The sequence below is a fragment of the Hyla sarda genome, chromosome 5, assembly GCF_029499605.1.
Source record: "Hyla sarda isolate aHylSar1 chromosome 5, aHylSar1.hap1, whole genome shotgun sequence".
NCBI lineage: Eukaryota > Metazoa > Chordata > Amphibia > Anura > Hylidae > Hyla > Hyla sarda.
Genome location: NC_079193.1, coordinates 121,117,309 through 121,143,896, shown reverse-complemented (window position 1 = coordinate 121,143,896; position 26,588 = coordinate 121,117,309). Strand labels below are relative to the sequence as shown.

Sequence of the window (26,588 nt, the reverse complement as noted above, 5' to 3'; positions counted from 1 at the left end):
CCTCTCTTCCTCCACCTGCACAGGCAGTGGCCCTGCTCAAAGGCCACCCTGAGCTGCAAGCCCTCCTGGCTTTGATACCTACCAAGGCTGATGTGTCTGGACTTGCTCAAGATCTAAAATCTACTTGGCACAGGGAACTGCAACCAGTTCAACAAGAAGTGAGGGACCTCAGGGGCAGAGTTGAGGTCCTAGAGGACTTTCGTACCACTGTAATGGACTCCATTAAAGACATGCAGGCTTCCATATCTACTCACACTTTGACCCACCAGGCTCTAGCAGACCACCTGGATGACATCGAGAACAGAAGCCGGAGAAATAATGTACGCCTGCGAGGCCACACGTACTCCTGATCTACTCCCGACGGTCACAGGAATCTTTAACATGTTGTTGGGCCGTCCGCCTGAAACGCACATTGAGATAGACAGGGTCCACCGGGCGTTGGGAGCCCCCAGCAAAGACCCGACACGTCCCAGATACATTATCTGCCGCATACATCGGTATACTTTAAAGGAACAGATAATGCAAAGGGTGCGACAGAGAGGTGACATAGACTTTGACGGAGCTACCATTCATATCTACCTGGATCTGTCGAGGCGCACCTTACGCCAACGGGCTCTGCTAAAACCCCTGCTGAGTCTGCTGCAAGACCGCCATATTCCTTATAGGTGGGGGTTTCCCTTTGCCCTATACGTTACCACGGGGAACTCCACGGCTACGTTTAGAGCACCAGCTGACCTACCAAGATTCCTGGAGACTCTGGACTTACCCCCTCTGTCCCTCCCGGACTGGATCGCCTTTCTGCAAGACCCATTTGCTGCTCTTCCAGGAAACGGGGCCCCACCCAGAGTGGCCTCTAGGAGACCTCCCCCGGACTGGCAACTACTGCAGCGCCAAAGGAGGTCACGTCGCCCATCGGACGGACCACCTCTGAGCATTGATGAGGACTTATGCCCTTGACAGCACTACAATTTGGGACCGATATTCCCTCGGCCTTTGCTACCATATTTCTGCCCTAGTTTATCTGCCCGTATTGATTACTAGTAGTAACTGCTCACTACCAGCCACCGTAACACAGCTATTCTAGATTACCCATAGCCATGAACGGTTGCCCATCGTTCACACTGACCTTATTCACTTCACCCATACTATCCTTAGCTTCCCCCCTTTGTCTTTCTGTCTACATTCACCCCCGATAGGGAGGGTGTGCTTGACACACACCCATTTTGCAGAGGGACTTTCTGCGTCCAGTTTACCCTTGCAAGTTCACCTTACTTGTTTTTTTTTTTTTTTGGTTGTTGCTGATTGACTGTTGCTCTTGGACGCTGTGTGCATAGCCGATCTCAAATCCACTATTAACCAGTTCCAAAGAGATCACGCCTCAGATACCACCCCCCTTGCCATGCAGTGGGAAGCCCTCAAGTATGTTATGAGGGGAGTGTTGATTCAACATGGCTCTCGCCTTAAAAAGGAGAGGGCGGCTAGATTGAGTCGCCTTTTTGTGACATTGACTGAACTGGAGGCGCTGCACAAACAGACCCTCCAGGAGACCACATTTCGTGATCTATTGAAAGTCTGCCATGAGATAAACACCCTCTTAAATGACGCTTATAAAAGATTCAAGCAGAGTTGCTCCCGTTCCTTCGATGAATGGGGCAACAAACCGGGAAAACTCCTGGCTAGGGCACTCAGGGAGAAGAGGGCTACTTTGTATGTCCCCTCAATTAACACACAAAATGGTGGGAGGTCCTATCTTACGAGAGACATTCTGCAAGCTTTTGAGGGTTACTACTCTGCCTTATATAACCTCCCTCGGCCCCCCGCAGACCCCACTCCCACTGACCCAGGCCCCTCTTTCACAGACTATATTAAACACACAGCTCTTCCCAGATTATCTAGCGAAGTGATAAACGAGCTGGAGAGACAGTTTTCAGAGGAGGAGATAGAGGGAGTTATTGCCGACTTACCGTCGGGCAAGAGCCCGGGTCCGGATGGGTATACCGGAAAGTTTTACAAAACTCTGAAGAGCGATCTAGTTCCCATTCTTACACGCACATTTAACGGCATAAAAACTGGCCAGGGATTCCACTCTGCCTCTCTTCGCTAACATTGTGGTTATTCATCAGGATGGTTGGGACCCGAATATCTGTTCGAGGTACCGCCCGATTTCTTTGCTCAATGTGGACGTTAAGTTGTTTGCAAAGCTCATCGCCAACAGGTTGCCGAGCCGTACCCAGGAGACTAACTATAGATTAATGTCCAGATGGTATAGGTTGCCAACTGTGTTACACAGAATGTTCCCCTCGGGATCTGACCTCTGCTGGCGCTGTGGCCTAGAGAGGGGCACAATGACTCACATATGGTGGTCCTGTACTGCGCTGTCGTGTTTTTGGGCTACAGTAGTATCACGGATCGAGACTATCACTGGGGTGGCCTATCTTAACGACCCCAAAGTACAACTGCTCACTATACTCCCAGTGTCACGAAAATCTCCTTCAAAGGTTCTCGCTCATTTCATGCTCATGGCAGCACGTACCGTAATTCCTAGGAAATGGAAAGCGATTGACCCACCGACTTTATCAGACTGGTATGGAGAAATTTTATTTCTCTGTAGAATGGAGGAACTCATGGCAGACTCCTCGGGACGTACTGACAGGTTTCTCTCCATCTGGCCGCCCTGGTTGACCTTCCTAGAGTCACCTCTTTACAGAGAGCTTTAGCTCTTCTCTGGTGTGTCGCAGAGGGTGTCTGCGGAGGGAGGCGCACGGAGGTTGGTCTAACATGCAGAGGGATCTTGAGGAGCGCAGGTGAGTCCACATCTGTAACCTGCATCTTCTTTTCCCCTTTCCTTTCCCCTCCTCTAATCCTTTTGTTTTGCCTCTCCCCCCCCCCCTAATACCTATGCTCATATGTGGCATTCCTTGTTGAGCGTGGACAACTTGGGTGTCGTCCACGATTGTAATTACCACAGATGACGGTTGTCTCTGTTTATTGCATAATTCCATACTCTTGTTTTAATTTCCATGTACTGTTTACTTAGTCTAATATGTTTAACGTAACTTGCTACAGATTGTAACAGACTGCCGATTGTTCTAGTGCTGTTTGTTTTATTATTATGTTCAATAAACCTGTTTGAATACGGAAAAAAAAAACTGAGTGGGCAAGACACTCATCAAGGAGCACACGCAGATAATAATAGAACAAAACCATGAGCTGACCCAATAAAGGTATAAAGTGTTGCAAGACCTGCTGATGATGAGAATTTATCTATCTATCTTCTCCCTCCCACTGATAGGAATTTATCGTTCCCAGGGGTTTACTTTCGGTCTTATATACCGAGTTATCATCATCACAATCTCAGCACGACCCCTATCCATGGATGCAGATGGTTGGCAGCCATTCCAGAGTGTCACAGTATGTACTGCGGCGGTGCTGTGCACCTCTCACCTATCCCACCGATCACAGGAGAAGGAAGTGTGGCTCGAAGCAGTGTGATCCTGCAGCTCCTGGAGTAGAGTGGACAAGTCTAATATCACGGGCTGTATAGATTGTAGTTTGCCCCGATCTTCTGCATCAGCGTGCAGAAATAGGCAAATATGTGGACCTCTGCTTTGTGGCAGGTATATGTAGCCCCGGCATCCTCGTGTCTTTTGAGTGCGAGGGGTGCTTGATTGACAGGGCACTATCTGTCAAGGGCACCTGTTGCGGTGTGCTTGGCAGCAACAGACCTCACTGGGCAATGAATGAATTATGATTTAATATTCAGGCTGGACGCATTTCAGGATTGCCATAGATCCTTTCTTTAGCAGCTATGGTATATTGTGATGAAAAAAAGGGACTAGCTACCAAGTATATATAGGCACATCATCAACTAATTGGAGGCGTTACTCAAGGTTATAGTAAAAACCAGACATGGATTAAATGTCAACCTGGGTTACAGGTGACTGAAAAATATAAAAAGAAAATATAAACAGGAAATGTAGAGAATTAGGTGCCAAAAATGACAAAAATACAATAGTTTGCCATCTAATTGTACTTATGCAAAATGGGGAATAGTAAAATAAGATACAGAAAATAAATAAAAATGAAAATAATCTACAAAATTATACGTCAGATGTGTCAAAATCATATATAAAAAAAAACTGTGTATATATGCAAAAATAGACTAGATTGGACCATCAAGAGGAGAAATAATGAGAAGGGGCTTACTTAGTGTATAAGTAGTATTATAAAATAATAGAAATAGAAAATGAAGATAAAGATAAAATTGGACTACAAAGATTTTTTTTTTTAAATATCAATAAAAATAAAATAAAGAGAAAATAGTGAGAACAAAAAATGTAAATAAAAATAATAGTAATATTGTTAATAATAATGATAGTAGTAATAATAATAATAATAAAAAAATATAATACATTTTCTACCCTATCAGAGGAGAATTTTTTTAGAATCATGTCAGACACAAAGATATCGCCATCCACACCAGAACAATCATCAACACTATACACCCCACCATGTCACCTATCACTCCAAATGCACACATTCACCTTACCGCAGGTATTCATCTTAAAAACACAATCACACACAATCCAACCACCAGACTCCCCCCCCCCCAATCACGAACATCGCAACCAAACCTACAATCACAACCGTTTTCAACCCAATCAATATCCACACAGAAAAACCACATATCGCACCAATTCCAATAGAACACCATTGAGAGAACACAAACCCACACTTTCACTACCACTCCTCCCAAGACCCCAAATAGAAACAACAGCACAAATACATCCAACTCCACAGACAATATCACTACTGGCAACGCCCAACAAAAAGATTTATTCCAGAAAAAGTGAATACGCAAAGGTGGCAGACACCATAGAGATCATAGAACAACCAAAAGCCAAGATAAACAAAGCATAGAATCTGAGAATATAATTTTTAATTTGAGTTACAAACCTCTCACAAAGAACCAAACAGAGCTTTTAAATAAGGGTCTCAAATTTGCCCCGAGCCAACCTATAGACAAATTTAGCACCTATATTGGCATTGAAAAATAAATCCGGAAACTGTGCCTAAATAAATTTGAGTAATTAATGCTGAGAGGGTTAAATTCGGATGGGTTTTTTGGACAACTGAGCAGGGGGTCGGGCCTGTCTGACGGCCCGTCAGAGGCAGGCTGCTTTACCAGTGCTCTGACGGACCCTTGGGCGGTTCCCTGCCTCCTATCCCCTCAATCAACACTACAACATCCACATAACTTTTTTTTTAATCAATATTATTATCACTACGATCAATATTATTATTAACAATATTACTATTTTTATTTCAATTTTTTTGTTCTCACTATTTTATCCTTTATTTTATTTAAGCCTCTTCTCACTATTTCTCCTCTTTATGTTCCAAGCTAGTCTTTTTTTTGCATATATACACATAGTTTTTTTCCCATATATGATTCTGACACATAGTTACATAGTTACATCAAGTTCAACCAGGGAATTGAAGTGAAGGGTGTAAGGGGATAAGGGAAAGGGATGTAGTTTTATAATTCTGCATAAGCATTAATGTTATTTTGTTCCAGGAATGTATCTAACCCTGTTTTAAAGCTGTTAATTGTTCCTGCTGTGACCAGTTCCTGAGGTAGACCGTTCCATAAATTCACAGTCCTCACGGTAAAGAAGGCGTGTCGCCCCTTTAGACTAAACCTTTTCTTCTCCAGACGGAGGGAGTGCCCCCTCGTCCTTTGGGGGGGGGGGGGGTTTAAGCTGGAACAGTTTTTCTCCATATTTTTTGTATGGGCCATTTATATACTTATATACGTTTATCATATCCCCCCTTAAACGTCTCTTCTCAAGACTAAACAATTGTAACTCCTTTAATCGCTCCTCATAGCTAAGATGTACCATGCCCCATATTAGTTTAGTCGCGCGTCTCTGCACCCTTTCTAACTCCGCAGTGTCCCTTTTATGAACAGGCAATCAAAACTGAACAGCACTTCCGGTTCCGGCGCGGCCATGTAGTGAGCCAGGAGACGGAGCTCCCGCTCACCACTATCGTACCCGCAAAGTACCAGCACCGGCCCCGCACCCTGTACGTACCGTACTGCCCTGGGACACGCCAGCACTGCCAGGGACTCTGTATTCGGCCCACCCGGACATCGGGATCGCACGGCAGCAGGGAGTCTCAGGTGCGGCCGCACGCAGCTCCAACCCGCCGCCATCTTCATTATCTACAGCGGGCAGGAGACCGCGCCACAGGAGGAGAGCACAGCAGCTCTACGATAAGGAGTGGATCCCGGAGTCACATAGAAGGTATCTCTGGGGTGCACAGCAACTGTACCTACCCTCACGACCTGGTCACCTCTTCCATTATCTGAGTGCCACTGCTGGAACTGTTATATGACCCTGTTGCGCCTCTGGATGCTGTGCCCTGCCCTTTGACCAGTCCTGTCCTGGGTGAGGACAGTTTAGGAAACATTCTCAATTTAAGCTCCTGCTGCATGTTATATCTCTTGGTGGTGATCCACAGCCACTACACAGACTGAATAATTACCTTCAAGGGTCCAGATTACTAGGGGCTATATTCATATATAGAACTGGTGGTTCCTGATCATCTTTATTTTCCTCACTGCTGCAATTCACAGTACTTGCTCTGGAGGGAGCTCTTATCACAACCATCCATTGAACGTTCTCCCACGCTGGTAGGATCCTCCTGTCCTCACTCCAGCAATATTGTTGAGCCTATGGACCGCTATATTACCAAGGGTCAGGCACGGGACCCGGTGGGTGGCCTGAAGGCCTCACAAGTTAACCTCCCACAGGCTGTGTCCTCGCAACAGACAATAACTGCGGGTGTAAACTTTCCCTCTGAAGGGATGGCGGTGACAGGCAGCCAACTGCTTTTTTTCCCAAACCGCACCAGATCAAGGCACCTCTGCCCCGCCTCCACATCACCCCCCAGTCACGGGGGGGCCGGCAGATGCTATATTGAACTGTCCCGCTGGCCTTCAATCTCTGGCGGCTGCCCTAATGCAACTGATCGCCCCCACTATACACAACACTGTGAAGGACACGATTCACTCGTCATTATCTCAATTGCAGTCTGCAGTGCGAGATCATGATATCAGGTTGGGAGAGGCGGAAAAACGTATAACTACCTTGGAAGAAGTGAATGGAGGGCTAGTCGCCAGAGTACGGCAAGTGGAAAAAGACCTATGCAACGTCAGTGAGAAACTAGATGACTTGGAAAATAGATCCAGGCGTAACAATCTCCGCCTGGTGGGGGTGAGTGAAACTCTCCTACATTCTGATTTACAAGCATTCTGCGAAGGTGACCTCCCTAAAGCTCTGGGATTACAACACAAGTGCCGAGTTGAAAGGGCGCATCGTCTGGGACAATTACAGCCCAGCCGCTCGAAAGCTCCAGATGATGCTGCTTCTCGCCCACGCCAGGTGATCCTGAAGTTGCTGGATTACAACGACAAGATTGAAATCCTAAAGGCTTTCCGAAAACGCACCTCTCCATTGACTTATCGCAACAAAAAAATTTTGATTTTTGAAGATTTTTCAGCAGAAATTACCAAGCGCCGCAAGGCTTTCAGCACCATATGCACGGCACTGTACAAGGCGAAAAAGCGCTTCTCCCTGCAATACCCAGCCACTTTAAAAGTCTTTTTGCCAGATGGCTCCTACAGATCCTTTCAGACCCCAGATGATGCTTCGACTATGCTTCGGGAACTGTTAACTCTGTCGACTGATCGACCTCAGACTCCCACCCCACGCCCCTCAACACCCCCGGTGGGCAGGGGTGAAACATCTTCCAGGTCCCACCGCCGCCGGGACGATAGAGCTCGGTCGCCGTATGACCATGGGAAAAGGAGGAAGTCACCAAATCGACGCAGCAGGAGCCGCAGCAGCCGATCTTCTTCCCCGGACTGAGGACTGATTGTCTTTCTCTTGTTATGACATTTGCTCAGGGGTGGTGGTACAGGTAGGAGAGGGGACAGATGGGGATCCAGTTATATCAGTTATTAATGTTCATGGGTTATGGGTCCTGTATTCCTGTCATTGATATGAGCAGTCCGGGGCGAATTTGCTGATGCACTGGGTTCTCCAGGGACCCAACACTAGGTGCTGTCTTTGCAGTGAAAAGTTACTGCTAGTTGAGTTATTCACAAGATATCATGGGGTGGTCACTGTCCATTGTTCAGCGAGGTGGGGGCGGGAGTACTGGCCTCTCTATGTGTCCGAAAAAAGAGAAGTCTCATACCACCCTGATGGCGTCCATAGTGTCATCCTGGACGCCTCTATATGGTGGATTGTTCTTATTATTGTTTATTATTCTGATGTTATTTGTTTCCTTTTCTTTCCTATCTTCCTTCGCATTCTATGTGCTGATCTGGTCCGATTGTTTCTCCTCTCTGCTGTACCGCACTCTGTTCCACTACTGTCCTCAGTACAACTTCCTGAACTACTCTCATCCTCATCGCACCACCTGCTACTGTGTCTGCCGCTCCCACTCTTTTTCTCCACATGCTGGGATGTACCTGGTGAGAGAACGAGTATCATCTGTTATCATCTGTCCTCCTGTGCCTATGAGGACAGGGGGCTATTGTAAACATGTGTAGAGTCATTTCATGGAATGTTAAGGGCCTGAAGTCGCCACAGAAACGTATGTCCATTCTGAGGTATCTCAAACGTCTCCGTCCCGATATTGTATTACTGCAAGAGACGCATCTCATGGAGGGTGATTGTCAGAGGATGCGCAAACTATGGGTGGGACAGGTAGTGGGCTCGCCTGCAGTAGATGGCAAGTCTGGGGTGTTAACACTAATACACAAGGCTTTTCCCTGCAGACTGATTTCTCACGTACATGACGCTGAGGGTCGTATATCCCATATCACACTTGAACAGGAGGGTCAGACATATGATGTTTTTAATGTATACGTGCCTAATGATGATAATGCTTCTTTTTTCACCTCTTTAACAGATACTATCAATCGCGTTGCAGGTCCGCTCACTCTACTGGGTGGAGACCTCAACACGGTGGCGAACCCAATGTTGGATAGATCTGGGACATCGAACCCGCCAGTGGTCATCCGTCAGAGTGACAAGGTTCTCCCCCCTCTACTCGACCAAACCAGTATGCTAGACGCCTGGCGTCACATTCACCCTGACGCTCGTGAGTACACTCATTTCTCCCACGCACACAACACGTGGTCCCGGATTGACTACTTTCTGGTGAGCCCTAGAATACTGGAGGTACACATCCAGGAGATGGTCTTGTCTGATCACTCTCCTGTGACTTTAGACATCATGCCGACCAGTCCCAAGGGCACTGATTTCCTTTGGCGATTCCCGACCTATTTACACACTGATGACTCGTTCTTGGACCTGCTACGGGGGTGGTGGGTGGAGTTTGAGACTGACAATGCAGCTCACAGGGACACTCCAGTTTTATATTGGGAAACAGCCAAGACAGTGGTCCGTGGAAAAATTATGATGTATTGCTCCTCCTTAAAACGTAAGACCAGGGAGGGTTTCGAGGCAGCTAGTGTGAAGTTATCTGATGCGTACTCTCGCTTTGTTGGCTCCCCCACTCCGCCTAACAAACTGAAATGGCAGGAAGCTCGATCTAACTATGAGTTATGGCTCGATAGGAGGGAACGGATATATAGGTCCCACATGGAAACAGAATTTTTTAAATATGGTAACAAATCGGGACGGCTGTTAGCTAGGTTAGCTAAAGCGACGCTAGCCCCATCCCATGTCCTGGCATTACGTGACCCACAGGGTCAGACTAAACATGGCCCACGTGAGCTGAACCATATCTTGTGTTCTTATTATACTGATTTATATGCGGCACCCCGAGACTCCGGTGGAGAGGGAGAACGATTTCTTAATTCACTGCCTTTGCCGTCTCTGTCGGACGATCAGCGTCAGGAACTTGACGCTGAGATATCGGAGGAGGAAGTACGTCAGGCAATAGGCTCCCTATCTGGGGGCAAGGCCCCGGGACCTGATGGTTACCGGGGAGAATTTTATAAGGCATTAAAGGACAAACTATCCCCCACCCTGACGGCTTACTGCAACGAAATTTATAGAACGGGAAGTGTTTCCCCGACTGCCAAATTGGCATACATCAAGGTATTACCCAAGTCGGGGAAAGACCCCCTAGACCCTGGCTCCTACCGTCCTATTTCCCTCATCAATCAGGATGTGAAAATACTCTCTAAGATATTAGCAGATAGATTGGCTCGGTTTTTGCCTCATTTAGTGGGGGATCACCAGGTTGGATTTGTAAAATCCAGATCTGCGGTAACCAATTTACGTAAGGTGCTGGCGGTGATGGATGGGATCCGGGGTCAGTCGCAGCCGGGCACCCAGCCTTCACTGCTGACGCTTGATGCCGAGAAGGCTTTCGACAATGTTCGCTGGGACTGGCTGGGACTGGTCTTATCTAAATTCGGGATCAGTGGGAAATTTAGCTCCTTTTTATCCGGCCTTTACGATGGTCTAACTGCCAAGGTATCAACCCCAGGCTTCTTATCACCCCCTATCCCGCTGTTGAGGGGCACGAGACAGGGCTGCCCATTATCCCCCTTATTGTTTGACTTAGCTATCGAGCCCCTGGCTCGAGCACTTTTATCGGGTGATGTATTTGAGGGGATCATGGTAGGCTCCAGGGAATTACGACTTTCCATGTTTGCGGACGATGTCCTACTTTATCTCAATAATCCTGTGAGAGATGTAGTTAAAATATTGGAATTTCTGACGGAAGTAGGTCAATTCACGGGTTATAGGGTTAATGCAAGCAAAAGCATGCTGTTACCTCTGGGTACTGGGACTCCTAGAAACTTACTCTCCACGGGAGACTTGGGGGTGACAGTAACAATGTCTCATATCACCTATCTGGGGATCCGCATAGGGCGCACGTCAGACACCATCTATAAATTAAATTACGCCCCCATTCTCAAGAAGATTTCATTGGAACTAAAACGCTGGGAAAATTTACCACTATCTTTTCTGGGACGTTGTCACCTTGTCAAGATGATTAGCTTTCCTCGCCTCCTATACCCTCTCCAAACGCTGCCTATACTTTTGCGACATGTTGATATTCGTCAACTTAATGCTGATTTCACCCGCTTCCTATGGCAGGGGAAACGCCCACGAATTGCCCTACAAAAACTCATGCTGAGCAAGGCGGAGGGGGGAGTCAACTTCCCGAATGTGAGGGGATACAATTTGGCGTGCTTATTCCGACATGTAAGGGACTGGCTGCATGGCACAACCTATTACTCTAATATATTGGTAGAACGAGCATTGGCGGCACCTTGGTCTCTGAGTGCGTTACTTCACACATCGTATGCTAAGTTGCCTCCAATGGTCAAGTCTTCTATCTTGTTACGGGACACCATAGTGGCTTGGAGGGAAGTGTGCAAGCTATATCGCCTTCCCTTTCTCCTTTCTAAACACATGCCCTTTAGGGGCCATCCCGAACTGCCCCACTGTGTCACCTCTCACTGGTTACGACTTTGGAAATCTAGGGGGGTACTGACGGCGGGTCACCTTATTGACAAGAACAACGCACAATGGCTTTCACCCGGGGATATCTTAAGGACCTTTGGTTTACCCCAGTCACATTTACTCTATGCCAACCAACTGTACTCCTTCTGCTTGTCCAGGTTGAGAGATCTATCAGGGGAAGCTGTCGATCACCCCCTTGACCATGTTATTGGCCTGGAGCCGAGGAGAGCGTCTATTTCTTCGCTCTACTCCTCTTTTCGGAATAGACTTCTTAAACTGGACCCGCAGAAACTGTTCCCCACATGGGAACGCTGGACGGGGGACACGAATATACACAATATAATTTTGTCAGGTTGGGGTTTAGTGCGCAAACACATCATCAACGAGAGATGGAGGGAGACTTATTACAAATTATCTCACGCAGCTCTTTACGGATTTAATATCCTACCCTCACCCACATTTCCTGATAGACTCACGAGTTGTCCCAAATGTACCACACCCTTGACTAATCTATATCATGGAGTTTGGAGTTGTCCGGACACGGCTGACTACTGGCGGATGGTATGTACTTATATACATGATAAGTGGAGGGTTACTCTCCCTTTCACACCTCAGGCCCTGCTCTTTCACCAATTTAGGCCACCGGAGGGAGGGGGGGGGGGGGGGGGGGAGGGTAGACATATACCGCATATCATTCATGTAGTGCTACTGGTGGCTTTGCGGTGTCTCTTTTTGAGGTGGTTGGAACAGCTGATTCCAGACTTAAGCTTATTGATAACCCAATTGAAGGTTTATATGGGAGTAGACCGTTTAGATGCAGAACGCCATCGCAACTCAGGAACAAAGAAGTTCTTCTCTAAATGGAAGTCCTTTATTGTAACACACTTTGATTCCCAGGGGATAGCTGACATAGTTAGACCCTTCAGACACACAGAGTGGTATATTTTGGAGCTCCTAAAGGGCACTTTGGGAGCGCTACAGCTTCCGGACAGCTAGGAGCTGATGGATCACTGACTCTAGATGACATATGGGCTCCCACGGGAGTCGAGGGGTGAAGGAAGGGGATTGTTTGGTTCTTTATTATTGCTACTCTTAGAACAATTTATTATACTGTCACTTTTGTATGATTATAATTTTATTTTGTTTTGCAAAATGGTTAATAAAAATATATTATAAAAAAAAAAAATCTGAACAGCATATTCCAGGTGAGGCCGTACCAATGCTTTATAAAGGGGGAGTATTATGTCCCTGTCCCTTGAGTCCATGCCTCTTTTTATACATGACAATATCCTGCCGGCTTTGGAAGCAGCAGCCTGACATTGCATGCTATTCTGTAGTCTGTGATCTACAAGTACACCCAGATCCTTCTCTACCAGTGACTCCACCAGTTTAATCCTCCCTTAGACATACGATGCATGCATGTTCTTAGTACCCAGATGCATAACTTTACATTTATCCACATTGCCAAGTGGATGCCCAGACACTTAGTCTATCCAAGTCATCTTGTAACTTATGCACATCCTCTATAGACTGTACCGTGCTACAAAGCTTGGTGTCATCTGCAAAGATAGAAACAGAGCTGTTAATGCCATCCTCTATATCATTGATAAATAAATTAAACAACAGCGGGCCCAGTACTGAACCTTGGGGTACACCACTAATTACCGGGGACCAATCAGAGTACGAATCATTGACCACCACTCTCTGGGTACGATCCATGAGCCAGTGTTCAATCCAGTTACAAACTAAAGTTTCCAAGCCCAAAGACCTTAACTTACCTGTCAGACATCTGTGAGGGACAGTATCAAACGCTTTGGCAAAATCCAGAAACACTATATCCACAGCCATTCCTCTGTCAAGGCTTCTACTCACCTCTTCATAAAAGCAAATTAGATTGGTTTGACAACTTCTGTCCTTAGTAAACCCATGCTGGCTATCACTTATAATACTATTATCCCCTATGTATCCCACATCTGATGTATAATTTTGTATATTGTTATTTTCATTTTTATTTATTTGTTGTATCTTATTTTTCTATTGCCATTTTTGCATAAGTACAATTAGACGGCCAACTATTGTATTTTTGGTACCTATTTTTCTACGTTTTCTGTTAAGGCTACTTTGACACTATGGTTCATAAATCCGTTATAAAACATCCGTTATATTAAATTCTATACTGATTTAATGGACGTTATATAACGGATGAATAAAACGATTATAACGGATGAATAGATTTCTAACATCCGTTAATTAAACGGATAAATGTTTATCCATTATTATCCGTTAATACCTTATTATTAACGTCCGTTATATTCACCTTTGTTTGACCTCTCCCTACCTGCACACCTTGCAACAGCTGAAGCTCCTCCTCCTACCTGAAGGGGAAGGTATAAAAGGATGCCACAATGATCCTGCCGCAGTCTGCATTTCAGCATTGAGAGGGAGAGTACTATCGTTGCTTTGCTTGCTATCAGACTATCGGGGGGGGGGGGGTGCAGGAGGGTGCACTACTTTGCCTACTGGAGGGGAGGGGTGCAGGAGGGTGCACTACTCTGCCTCCTGGCGGGGGGGGGGGTGCAGGAGGGTGCTCTACTCTGCCTCCTGGAGGGGGGGGTGCAGGAGGGTGCACTACTCTGCCTCCTGGAGGGGGGGGGGGGTGCTGGAGGGTGCACTGCTCTGGTTCTTGGGCTGTAATAGAGCGCTGTTGAAGTGCTATCATTGGTGCTATCAGGCGGATGGCAGCGGATGAATACGGATACCCAGAGCAGACTCCTACTGCTGCCTCCTGCGGTCTGACCAGGAAGTAGAGGGTGTGTGACAGGGGGTGTGAGCACTACTCAACTTTCCCATGTGACTTCAGGAGTGTGAAGTCACTACTGAGCATGCTCAGTAGCACTAACGGACGTTAAATTAACGGACAATAACGGGTGTATTTTGTAACATCCGTTACGCCATAGGCTTCAATGTTAATAATTAACGGGAAAAACGGGAAAAAAATACTGCATGTCCGTTCTATACTTCCGTTATAACTAACGGACGTTAGTTTAACGGAACAAAAAAGGTACGAACGGAAGATTAAAAAATCCGATAGACTTTAATGGGATTTATTAATGGAAGTTTAGGGATGCGTTATAAAAGACTTTATAACGGTATTTCATAACGGATCTTTAAACGCAAGAACTTTATAGTGTGAAAGCAGCCTTACATTTTCTGTTTATATTGTTCAGTCACCTGTAACCCAGGTTGACATTTAATCCATGTCTGGTTTTTACTATAACTTTGCGTAAAGCCTCCAATTAGTTGATGATGTGCCTATATACTTGGTAGCTAGTCCCTTTTTTCATCACACTATACCATAGCTTCTGAAGACAGGATCTATGGCAATCCTGAAATGCATCCAGCCTGAATATTAAATCATAATTCATCACTGCCCACTGAGGTCTGCTGCTGCCCAGCACACCGCAACAGGTAACCTTGAGAGATAGTTTGTACCCCATAATTGTAAGCACTGCGGAATCTGTGGGCGCTATATAAATAAATAAAATAAAATACAAATAATAAAATAATAATAATAGATAGTGCCCTGTCAAGGAAGCACCCCTCGCGCTCGAAAGACACAAGGACGCCGGGGCTACCTATACCTTCTGCAGAGCAGAGGTCCACACGTCTCCAAGGATCACACAGCTGCCTATTCCTGCACGCTGCTGCAGAAGATCGGGGCCGGCAAGCTACAATCTATAGAACCCGTGACATTGGAGTTGCGCAGTCTACTCCAGGAGCTGCAGGATCACACTGCTCCGAGCCACACTCCCGTCTCCCGTCATTGGTGGGATTGGTCAAAGGTGCACAGCACCACCGCACTATATACTGTGACATTATATTTCTAACATTATATTTTGGTGTATGACTAAGGCTTTGTTGTAAAGCCGAAACGCGTCACTGTACCCTGTGTTCCTGTTATGACCATCTGGTGAATAAATATTATCCTCCGAGTTTCTGGACGCTGGACTCCTCTTTCTTCTATTATATTTCTAACGTGCCGAATATTACTATGCATTGCCGGAGAAAGCACAATATCTATTCCCTGCCTGGAATATGCGCTGTTTGATTATTATCGTGCGAGAACATTAGATTGTATAATCATCTTCCATGTGCACGAACTATAAGTGGCACAATGCCCTACTAACTTTAACTGTTGGATTTCCATCTTTTGCACTTTATTTCAGCAGCAGTTCCCACAGCACTTATCATATACTTATTTCACATATTAGCACTGTCATTTCATGTTTTAATTGTATTTTTATATAGCTAGAGGTCAGCCACAAGGGCCCTGTGGCTTTTTTAGAAGGCTATATATATTTTTATGTATCGTTTTGAGGTCATAATGTAATTTTTAATAAATGCATTCTTGTGGTATATCCATGCAACTTTGAGCATCATCATTCTTTTTCTAATTTTACATTATTTACTAAACACCTAGGGAATAGGGCTCTGCTAAGTGAGAGCCTTCCATTTCCTTTGCATATTCATCTATAGATGACTGTATATGCAGGATACTGTAGGCAGAGGTCAACAACAGGTTCCCTGTTTAGGAACACACTGCATTATGTACTAACCCATTTTTTGTTTTTCTTTTCTTCTCATTTCATATGTGAATGCAGAGGACTACGTCAGATTCGGTGGACTGCAACGATGACCAGCGTTCTTTTTAATTTAAATAAAAGGGTTAACGATGACTGTGGGGGGAGAATTTGTAAACTAACATTTTTTTTCAATGTGTTGTGTTTTTTATAATTGAATATTCAGGCTTAGTAGTGGAAGCTGTCTTGTAGACAGAATCTATTACTAAGCCGGGGCTTAGTAAAAAAACAGCTAGTGCTAACCCCCAATTACTACCCCGGTCCCCACCGCCCCAGGGGTACCGGGAAAAGCTGGTACCAATGGGCCCGAAGCATTAAATATATGCTAGCATTGTTTTAATAAAGTCATCCTCCACCTTACCTGACGTGTCTGTTCCTGCTCAGCGCCATTGAATCCCATCACACCTTGAAGTCTTATCCTGCCATCACCTTCCGGGGAAGGAGGCGAAGAAAAATGTCAAAAGAGGGTCAAAAGGGGTGCCTTGCAGTGCACCTAAGACCAAGTGTAAGTCCCAAGGGAAAAGGGCAGCTTGTGCCACTCCCTGAACCAGGTTCGGACATGATAATTGAACATCAGAGGACGTCAAATGGAAAAGACCGAACCTTGACCCTTAAGGAAGCTGAAAGCCAACCCTTGGGCCAGCCCCGACTGGAAAGGGAAAGGGGTCGGGAAGGAAAACCGGAGAAAAAAGCTGAGTTTCACACCAACGGAAACAAGACCGCCAGGTATGGTGGTAAGTCTTGCAGAGGAAGGCTTGTGAGCCCTCAGCATGGTGAGAACCACTTGGGAAGAGAAACCGTGGGTCCTCAGAACCACTGTCTCAACCGCCACACCGGCAAAAGCAGAGACGGTAAATAGGGTGGCACAGGAGACCTGAGCTAGGAGGTCTGGACAATAGGGAACGCGCAGCGTTAAGTCGTTCAGGAGTCTGACCATGACGACGAACCACGGCTGGGCCATGAGAATGGCGGGAACGCCCTACTATGAGTTTCCTCAGAACCCTGAAAAGAGAGGAAGGGGAGGAAAAACAGACAAGGTAGGGCAACGCCCGACCACTAAACAGATAGGGCAAAGCCCAACCAAGATAGAGGAACGCTTCGGTTGTGACGGGACAAGCAGAGGCCCACGCCAGGAGCACCCCAGGGGTTGCAGATCACTGCAAACACCCCCGGATGTGGGGACCACTCGTCTTGGACGACTGAGGACCAACCGAGAAGACCACATCCCAGGGACAGCCGAAAAGAAGATAGCTGAGATGGCCGGAAACCTGAGTTCCGCCCAGAAGGGAAATTCCCAAGAATCAAGCAAAGAAAAAATTGCCCTAGACCCCAACATGTTGAAAGGAAAAAGGGCTTCTCGGGGGCCAAGGCCCCAGACCGGCCAATCCCTGAAAAACACCTCCTCAGCACGACAGACAGGCAGGGAGGGGCAGGAAGGAACGCCCCTGAAAAATCAGGGGGAAAACGAAGCCACCATAGAAGGGACTGACAAGACTGTCAAGAGCCAATGGAGACCTGTCCCACCGGAAGAGAATCAGCAGGTGAAAAAAAATCGGTGATGAAAGTGGGCAAATGGCACGGCCTCCATCAACTGGAGCCCCAGGAGAGTGGTTGGACTTGTCCCGATAGCCCATCCAACCAAAGTGAGACAAGGACTGGAGGTTGAGACCAAGACTCTCCAGGATCTGGGCCCTGGCTGGAGCTCTGATCAGGAGGTCGTCCAAGTCAGGGATCACGGAAACAACTGATGTCCGTATTAAAGGGCTATCACAGGCGCCAGGACTTGGAAAGGGTCCGCGGAGAAGTGGCCAGACCGAAATGGAGAGCCACAAAAGAAATGACCGTCCGGAATTGCAAAGCGGAGGTACCGCTGATGACCAGGAAACCATGAGACGTGGGAGGTAGGCATCTTTGATGTCCACCGAGGAGCGAAAACTCCCCTTGAATCATGGACGCCAGCACCGAACGGAGAGACTCCATTCAGAATGGAAAGCAGAAGATGCTGGCTGAAACTATGTAACTATGTAAGATGCTGGCTGAGATACAATTACACCCTTGATAAAAAAAGAGCTGGTGCGCGCCCCGAACTGCCTTCACTAGAGAGGGGAATCAGAGGGCCCAGGAAAGAAAAAGGCAATCCCAAGGAAGGGAAGCAAATTCGATCCTGTATCCGTTAACTACCACATCCCTGACCAAGGGATCCTGAATGTGCGTGGTCCAGGCATCCCGGAAGAGTAAGAGGCGACCAACCACCCAAGAAAAAGTCGGTGGGTGGGGGTGACCCTTCAGGCCGAGGAAGGCCTATGGGTGGGATGGGTCCGGAAGGGGGGAGCCCTCTACCAGTGAAGGCGCCAGGCTGGACCCTTTGTTGGAACCAAAGGCCTGCAGGACCGGAAAGAGGAGAACTTCCGATGGAAAGTGGTTCTGCAAGCCTTATCCAGAGGTATAAGGAACTCTACCGCCCGTCGTCTCCCTTCTTGAAGGCTGTGTCAGCATTCAGGCTATAAGCCACATGGAGCGACGGAGGGCTACCTGGCGGAGTTGGGAGACCATACTGAAAGGGCATCTGACACCAAGGCAGAAGCAAAAGCAGGAAGAAAGGAGGAACCAGCTGTCTAAAAGGCAAATCTTGCCAAAGTCCCCACTCTTTTGTCCGCTGGATCCTGAAACGCAGCCGTATCAGTCAACGGTAGGACAGTCACCTTAGAGAGGCGGGAGACCGGTAGATCCACAGTTGGAGAAGAGGTCCACCGAGCAATGAGGTCCTTAGCGAGGGAATACCGTGCTTGAAGCTTCTTCCTTTCCTGAAACTTCTTGTCAGGACAGCTCCATGCGGATTCCAGCAGGACGTCTAATTCAGCGAGAGAGCTTAAAGTCTTGAGTGCCGGTCGGGTACGAAAAAAGGGGACTTCTGGAGCTACGTCCAAAGTTCCTGGGTCCTTTTAACAGGAAGGTATCTCTTATGGCCGAAACCAATGAGTACACCACATCAGGCATATCCGTGCGGTCCTCTGAGTCAGAGGCCGAAGCAGAAACCTCATCCATAAGTTCTCCAGGTGAATGGGAACGAGGTTAGGCAGCCCTGGAAGAGGTCGGGCACAATGAAAGGTAACTTCTGGAGCCACGTCCAAAGTACCTGGGTCCTCTAGATGGAAGGTGTCTCTTATGGCCGAAACCAATGAGTGCACCATGTCCGACATATCCATGCGGTCCTCTGAATCAGAGGCCGAATCGGAAACTTCAACCACAAGTTCTTCAGGTGAATGGGAACGTGTGAGGTGGCCCTGGAAGAGGGAAAAACTGACCTGGTACGCGGGTCTGGAGAACCAGAGCGGCGACAATAGGAGCATCCTCTAGGGGAGCGACGCTTGCTACCAGCTGGAGTAACAGGGCGATGCCTGTGAGGGGAGTGCCCGTGCCTGCCAGGAGACTCGGGGGGGATGAGTCAGATGAAACACCCTTATGACACTGCAAGAGCGTCAGTATAGGGGGAGAGCGGGACCCTCTGGAGGGCTGGAGTAGGGAGGATCCCTCCAAAGGCAGTCCCCACAGAACTGGAGCCCTTCACAGGGGGGGTCTGGGGAAGCAGTGTGTAGGTAGAACAAACTGGTTCAGCAGAACCATACATTTTAGCGTTACAGCCATTAAAGGTGTAATAAGAAACCTCCCAAGCTGTTTAGAGCAAGGAACCTGTCTGGGCTAAGACATAAGTCTCACCCAGCAAGGGCATCACTGATTGGCCCTGAAAAATCTCTCTGCGCGCATGCAGAATCCACCATTTTTCACTCTCTTCGAATTCTCACATGTAGGGATTTTTACAGCTGAGATTCAAGTGATAAAGTGATCTTGGGAGATTTGAACCTGGGTCTCCAACTTGAGAGGCAGAGCAGATATCCCCAGAGCTATCATGCTGCCCCGCACTCTGAGGAATCCCCACCGGCCACGGGTGGGCGGAGTTACGTCCGTACAGGGCCCACGGTCAAAGTACATGCGGCCGATAATGGCGCCCGCTCCCGGCCCCAAATGCATATGTGAATGACAGGGGAAGGGAGCAGGCGAACACACTGCCGGCAGCCTCCGCTGCCAATGACAGCGATATGCAGCCGAAGCTGCACATTCAAAATAGTAAAATTTGCAGCGAACATGTGGCCGAGAGATAATGGCGCCCGCTCTCAGCCCTAATCCCATATGCAGTCGCATGTGCGAGCGCAATGGGAAGAGAGCGGGTGAAAACACGGTCGGCAGCTTTTCCGCGGTGCCGAAGGGAAGGAGAGACAGGCGCGAGATGCGGCTGAGACTGAAGCCGGCACTCGCAAGTGAAAGTCGGCAGCCGCGGCTGCTGAGGGAGGGAGCTGGCCATGGTGCCTGAATACAGTTCTCACACCACTGCATATGTCCCCCAACCTGAAACTAAGAGAGGGTTGCTAGTCCCTCTTGAATAAGCCCCCAGACCACCATGAAGGGGTTGCCCAGGAAAAATAAAGAGTGGGCCAAAAACTAGGGGTCTCCAGAGGCTGCAAGTCCACACCTAAAAGGGGGAATACTCACCTCAGTCTGAAGAACTTACCTCATGAAGTCTTCTCTATGAAGTCTTCAGCCAGCTTTAGTTACCTGCATCACGCCGGGCTACCATGTGCAAGCGAGGCAAGCAGGGAGATGGGGGGAACTGGACCTATGAGGTACAACCCCAGGCGGTGAACAGCGCATATACGCAATGTCTGTGCCCCCTCAATCGCAATGGGGAAACAGTGAGCCGCAGTTCCTGAGTCCCCACCTGAAAACAGGAAAGAAAACGGAATAAAAAAACTAACACATCCCTAAATCTAGGAAAATAATAAAACATAAGACCTGGTCTGGAGAGAACTCCAGACCGTGTCTACCTCCTTAGACACTAAGCTAAAACTGATTAGCTCAGGGCCTGGAGGCGGGTATATCCTGCTGGGAGGAGCTGACTTTTTTTGTTGCCATAGTGTCACACCTCCTTGAGACAGCAGCATACATCCATGGTCTGTGTCCTCCAATGGAGCCCATAGAGAAAAAGTAGGCTTTGGGCAAAAAGAACACTTCTAAATTTATTTTGCGCACATAATAAATACAACTCCACTGCAAGCGGTGTACGGTGCACCAAACAGTAGACAACTTTGAAAGATGTTCTACCAAAAATTGTGTAAAATTTGCAGGGACTTTTAGAACACTAAAGTGGTGTAAAGCCAATGATAAATATCCCTCAATAACCCTAGGGTCAGTGTGACATCATATGCGTTTCATACCCACAATGAGGCATTATCACTAGACAGGAAATACATATTATGAATTATAACAAAAAAAAGGCATAAATATATGGATATAAAAAAATGGAATATAAGACATTTAGAACATTTAGCAAAAATAAATATAACATATTTGACATCTTAAATCATTACTGATCAGATATCCTCGGGGGTGTCCAGTCAGAAGAACAAGTTGTGTGACTAGCTTTTACATAACCACCCTAACAAAAATATCCTTGGACTGTGTTCCATAAAATGAACAAACTTTAGGTTGGCTTAATTATTATAGGTATAAGTTAGAGCATACAAAAATGTACAAAGACTATAATAGTATTATTATTTAGTAATTATTTTAAATGGCCAATATGTTATTATTCTTACTTTTTTTTATGTTCCAAAAGTCTTTTTTCTGCATGATCTGATATTACATCCATTGTAGAACAGGATGCTTCAAACAGTCTTTCCACTAAGCAAACAGAACCAAACAGGCAGGTTCACAGTTAAACAGTTCTGGGTTTATTGTAGCAGTTCACATACAGCAATAAGTTTGGCTTGCAGCATGCAGTTAAACAGAAACTTAAAGGGGTACTCCGCCCCTAGACATCTTATCCCCTATCCAAAGGATAGGGGATAAGATGTCAGATCACTGCGCTATCAATACTGCACAGGGCGAGTTTGCTCTGTGCGTAATGACGGGCGATACAGGGGACGGAGCAGCATGACATCACGGCCCGCCCCCTTAATACAAGTCTATGGCAGGGGCATGACGATCACCACGCCCCCTCCCATAGACTCGTATTGAGGGGGCGGGCTGTGATGTAACGAGGGGCGGAGCCATGACGTAACGATGCTCCGGCCCCTGTACAGCCCGTCATTATGTGCAGAGCGAACTCGCTCTGTGCAGTAATGATAGCACAGTGCCGCAGCAGCAATCCCGGGAGTCCTCAGCAGCGGGACCGCGGTGATCTGACATCTTATCCCCTATCCTTTGGATAGGGGATAAGATGTCTAGGGGCGGAGTACCCCTTTAAAGGGGTACTCCGGCCCTAAGACATCTTATCCCCTATCCAACAGATAGGGGATAAGATGCCTGATCGCAGGGGTTGCACCGCTGGGTATCCCTGCTATCTCGCATGCAACACCCACCTCTGGGAGCAGCACGCAGCACTGCAGCCTCCGAATCTGCCGGTTCTCGACTACACCACGACTCCACCCCCGTGTGATGTCACCCCCACACCCCCGCAATGCAAGTCTATGGGAGGGGGCATGACGGCCATAGTAGTAGGAGTAGGGACGGCCACTGCAGGGGAAGTGGGCGGCATTGTTTACCATTCCCCGGCCAGCCAGCTTCCCAAAAAAATTAATTCACATAACTGTAATTTCAAATTCCCTGCTGAGAGCAGTGATTGGCCAGTTGATGCCAGCCAATTAGGGTTTCCGACGGGGAATATGAAGTTAAAGCTTAGAGATAGTCTACATCACTGGCTGGCTGGGGAGCGGAGTGGTGTGGCATGCCGCCTGCTTCCTTGCCTTATAAGTTAGGATGGCAGCACTCCTGAGATCGGGTTCGATCTATCCCTCAGTCCATGTACTACTACCCCTAACATGGAACAGATTCTGTTCCATGATGGGAGTAGTAGTAGTAGTACAAGCGCTACTGCAGAGTCACCACAGCCACCCGCAAACTCCTGCAGCAGGGGGTGGTGGTGGGGGGGGGATTTACTACTCCTATCATGTCACAGATGGGAGTAGTAGTAGTACTCCCCGGCTGCAGAATGCGGAATGGCATTTTCACCATTATAAAAACCGTATATGGTTTTTAGAATGTACAATTTTGCAGAAGGTTTTGTTACTTCTTTGTTTCCCAGATTGTGGGAATCTGATACAAAACCGTATTGCAAAATTGTGATGTGAATGTAGCCTTACAGCTTTAAGATAAATCTCTATTACAAGGTTTGAATATAATGCTGTTTCTTGTTATACATTTTATTGTTTTTGAATCGGTGTTGATGGTTACTTGTATTACGTTTAAAAAATGTATAACAATAAACAATGAGCTTACATGAAATGTTACTGGTATCCAATTAACTTTTCTAACATGATACCTGACAAAAAGCAACCGCTATACAAGCGCGTATTAACATCAACTGACAGAATTTGTTTATACTTTACAAATGTGACACAAATATTTATTTTTAGTGGTGCAACTGCTATTCCACAAGGAGCCACAGTTATTTATTCCAGTGTGGATTTTAACACAAAAATCCATTTGATATGCATTAGAACAGATTTATATTTCTCTAAGTTTTTTGGGATAATCTGTATACATATCAAACCAGTGCAATCAGCTACACGTAATAGGTAAGCCACAATTTATTACAATAGGAAAAAGGCTTGTGCCTGCAGTCAGAACTAATGCTCTTTTTACTCTGAATCTGTAAAGATCCACACACTCCAGAAATAAATATGGAAATATAAAATCACTGGAAATATAAAATCACACAACAAATTGAGATAAAATAAACAAATGAACCAAAAATGCAAAATTATTTTTTTTTTAAATAAAAAAAAAAAAAGGCTTACCTCTCTCTCTCTCTCGTTCTTAGATAGTTGCATTTGCTTAAGCATTTGTGATCTCTGTTCCATCACTAGAGTCTTCTCATATGTAAATGCTGAAATGTCATTTTCAAACTGAAATATATAAACATAAAAATGTAAGTCAATGTTATAAAAATCTATATTTGCATGCAAGGCAAAAGTCGCAAAACGCTCCCATAACTAGCTCTGATTTGCAATTGCTTTAAAAAAGGACCTGTCTCTTCTTCTATTCTCTTTCTATTCTTTCTGCAGACTCCAGAATCGAGATTTCCAAGGCAGAGGTGCTAGTTAGCGCAACTGGACGTATGTATATATCCTGGCGACATCCTGCTCAGTGCGAATAGCTGCAGGAGATCGCCGGGGGAACTCAGCTGTCAATCACATCCAGGGTCCAGCCACAGCTGCCAAGAGTGGGATTGCGCCATCAGCATTAACCCAATAGATTCTGTGATCACTCCTGATCATAGAATCTATGGGGTTGACAGGTGGAGGCTCCCCCCCTGTTTAACAATGGTAATCCTGCCATGCGATCGCAGGATCCCATTGGTTGCCATGGAAGCAGGAGGCAAGCTGATGGCCTCCTGTTTGCCTAGTATGGAAGCCTGTGAGGTCCAGTCATAGTTTTTTAAACACATTATTAAAGTGTAAAATAAATAAAAATAAATGCCCCTTTTCCAATAAAACTTATATCATCATAAGGGGAAAAAAAAAGGTCCATAATTACTTGAATAAACGTTAATGGTATTTATCCCGCACTGTGAACACCGTAAAAAAATAAAAAAAATAAAAAAACAAGCAAACAAAAATGGTATCAATAAAAAGAACAGCTTGACTCGCAAAAAAATAAGTCCTCACACAATGCGGTTGGGCGAAAAAAAAAGTTATGGCTATCAGAACATGACAACACAAAAAAAGGGGAAAAAAGGATTTGGTTGAGAAGTAGAAAAAGAACATTAAAAGCTATATAAATTGGGTAATGCCATAATCGTAGCAACCCACAGAATAAAAAAAAACATAATTTTTACCGTACAGTGAATGCCATAAAAAATTATTTTAAAAAACAGCAGAAATCAAAATTTTCACAATATTTTGGTGTTTTTCACAAAAATTGCTGCATGAATCAACAAAGATTTACCACTAATAGAAAGGACAATATATCATGAAAAAACAAACTCAGAATCGCGACGCTAAGTAAAAGCATGTCAAAGTTATTACCACTTAAAGAGACACATGCCAGATTTTAAAAAATTGGGCTTGGTCATTAAGGGGTTAAAGGAGTACTCTGGTGGAAAACAATTTTTTTTTTTTTAAATCAACTGGCTCCAGAAAGTTAAACAGATTTGTAGATTACTTCTATTAAAAAAAAAATCGTAATCCTTCCAGTAACTTTCAGCTGCTGTATACTGCAGAGTTCTTTTCAGTCTGACCACAGTGCTCTCTGCTTACACCTCAGGAACTTTTCGGAGCAGGAGAGGTTTGCTATGGGGATTTGCTCATACTCTGGACAGTTCCTGACACAGGTGTTAGCAGAGAGCACTGTACTCATACAGCAGCTGATAAGTACTGGAAGGATTAACATTTTTTAATAGAAGAAATTTACAAATCTGTTAAACTTTCTGGAGCCAGTTGATTTGAAAAATAAATGTTTCCACTGAAGTACCCCTTTCCCCCTATAGGGCGTACCCCTTCCCGCTATAGGGCGTATGCATACGTCCCAGCACCCGACACGTTCACGCAATGGGATGTATGCATACGTCCTAGCGATCTCTGGCACTGCCGCGGGCAGTGCAAGAGATCTGCGGCGGGACCCGGCTGTCAATCACAGCCAGAGTCACGCCGCAGCTGCCAGAGCCGCGATCGCGCTGGTCCCGGCAGCATTAACCCCATAGATGCCGTGATTAATCCTGATCACGGCATCTATGGTGTTGACAGGGGGAGCACGATACGATCGTGGGTTGCCGTTGGTTGCTATGGCAGCAGGAGGTCAGATCATGACATCCTGTCTGCCTGCAACGGAAGCCTGTGAGATCCAGCGACAAATGTATTGCAGCATAGTATAACCTGTAAAAAGTGCAATAAAAAAAAAAAAGTTCTTCAATAAAAGTATGAAAAAAATTAATAAAAACATGCCCCTTTCCCAAATATAGCCCTGTATTATCCCCACAAAAACACAAATCATATACATAATAGGTATTGCCACGTCCGTAATGACGTGTACTATAAAATTTATAATGTAAATTATCCCACACTGTGAACACCGTAAAAAAAAAAAAAACAACAAAAGTGCAAAATTTGCCAATTTTGTACAAATAACGGAATAAAAAATATCAAAAGGTAGCACGTATGGCAAAAATGATACCAATAAAAAGTACAGCTCATCCCACAAAAAATAAGCCCTAACTCAATGGCGTCTGAAGAAAAATAAAAGAGTTACGGCTGTTGGTAGATGAATGGCAGAAAACGAACATGGTAAGCTATATAAAATGGGTATCGACATAATCATATTGACCCACAGAATAAACATAACATCGCTTTTACCGCACAGTGTACACCATATA

The 26,588-nt window shown here is 46.1% G+C and overlaps 1 protein-coding gene across 8 annotated transcripts in view; it reads right to left on the bottom strand.

Annotated features, from left to right (window-relative positions):
* Positions 1–26,588, bottom strand: part of SLC12A7 (solute carrier family 12 member 7) — an 870,696-nt gene that overhangs the window by 103,982 nt on the left and 740,126 nt on the right. For 6 of the 8 annotated variants that reach the window (XM_056520184.1, XM_056520185.1, XM_056520188.1 and 3 more), the window contains exon 21: positions 24,016–24,123. In XM_056520184.1, coding sequence (XP_056376159.1) covers positions 24,016–24,123 — 108 coding nt within the window. Of the gene's footprint in view, positions 1–21,813; positions 21,899–24,015; positions 24,124–26,588 lie in introns of all 8 variants that reach the window. The other 2 variants (XM_056520192.1, XM_056520191.1) reach the window with 1 other exon arrangement.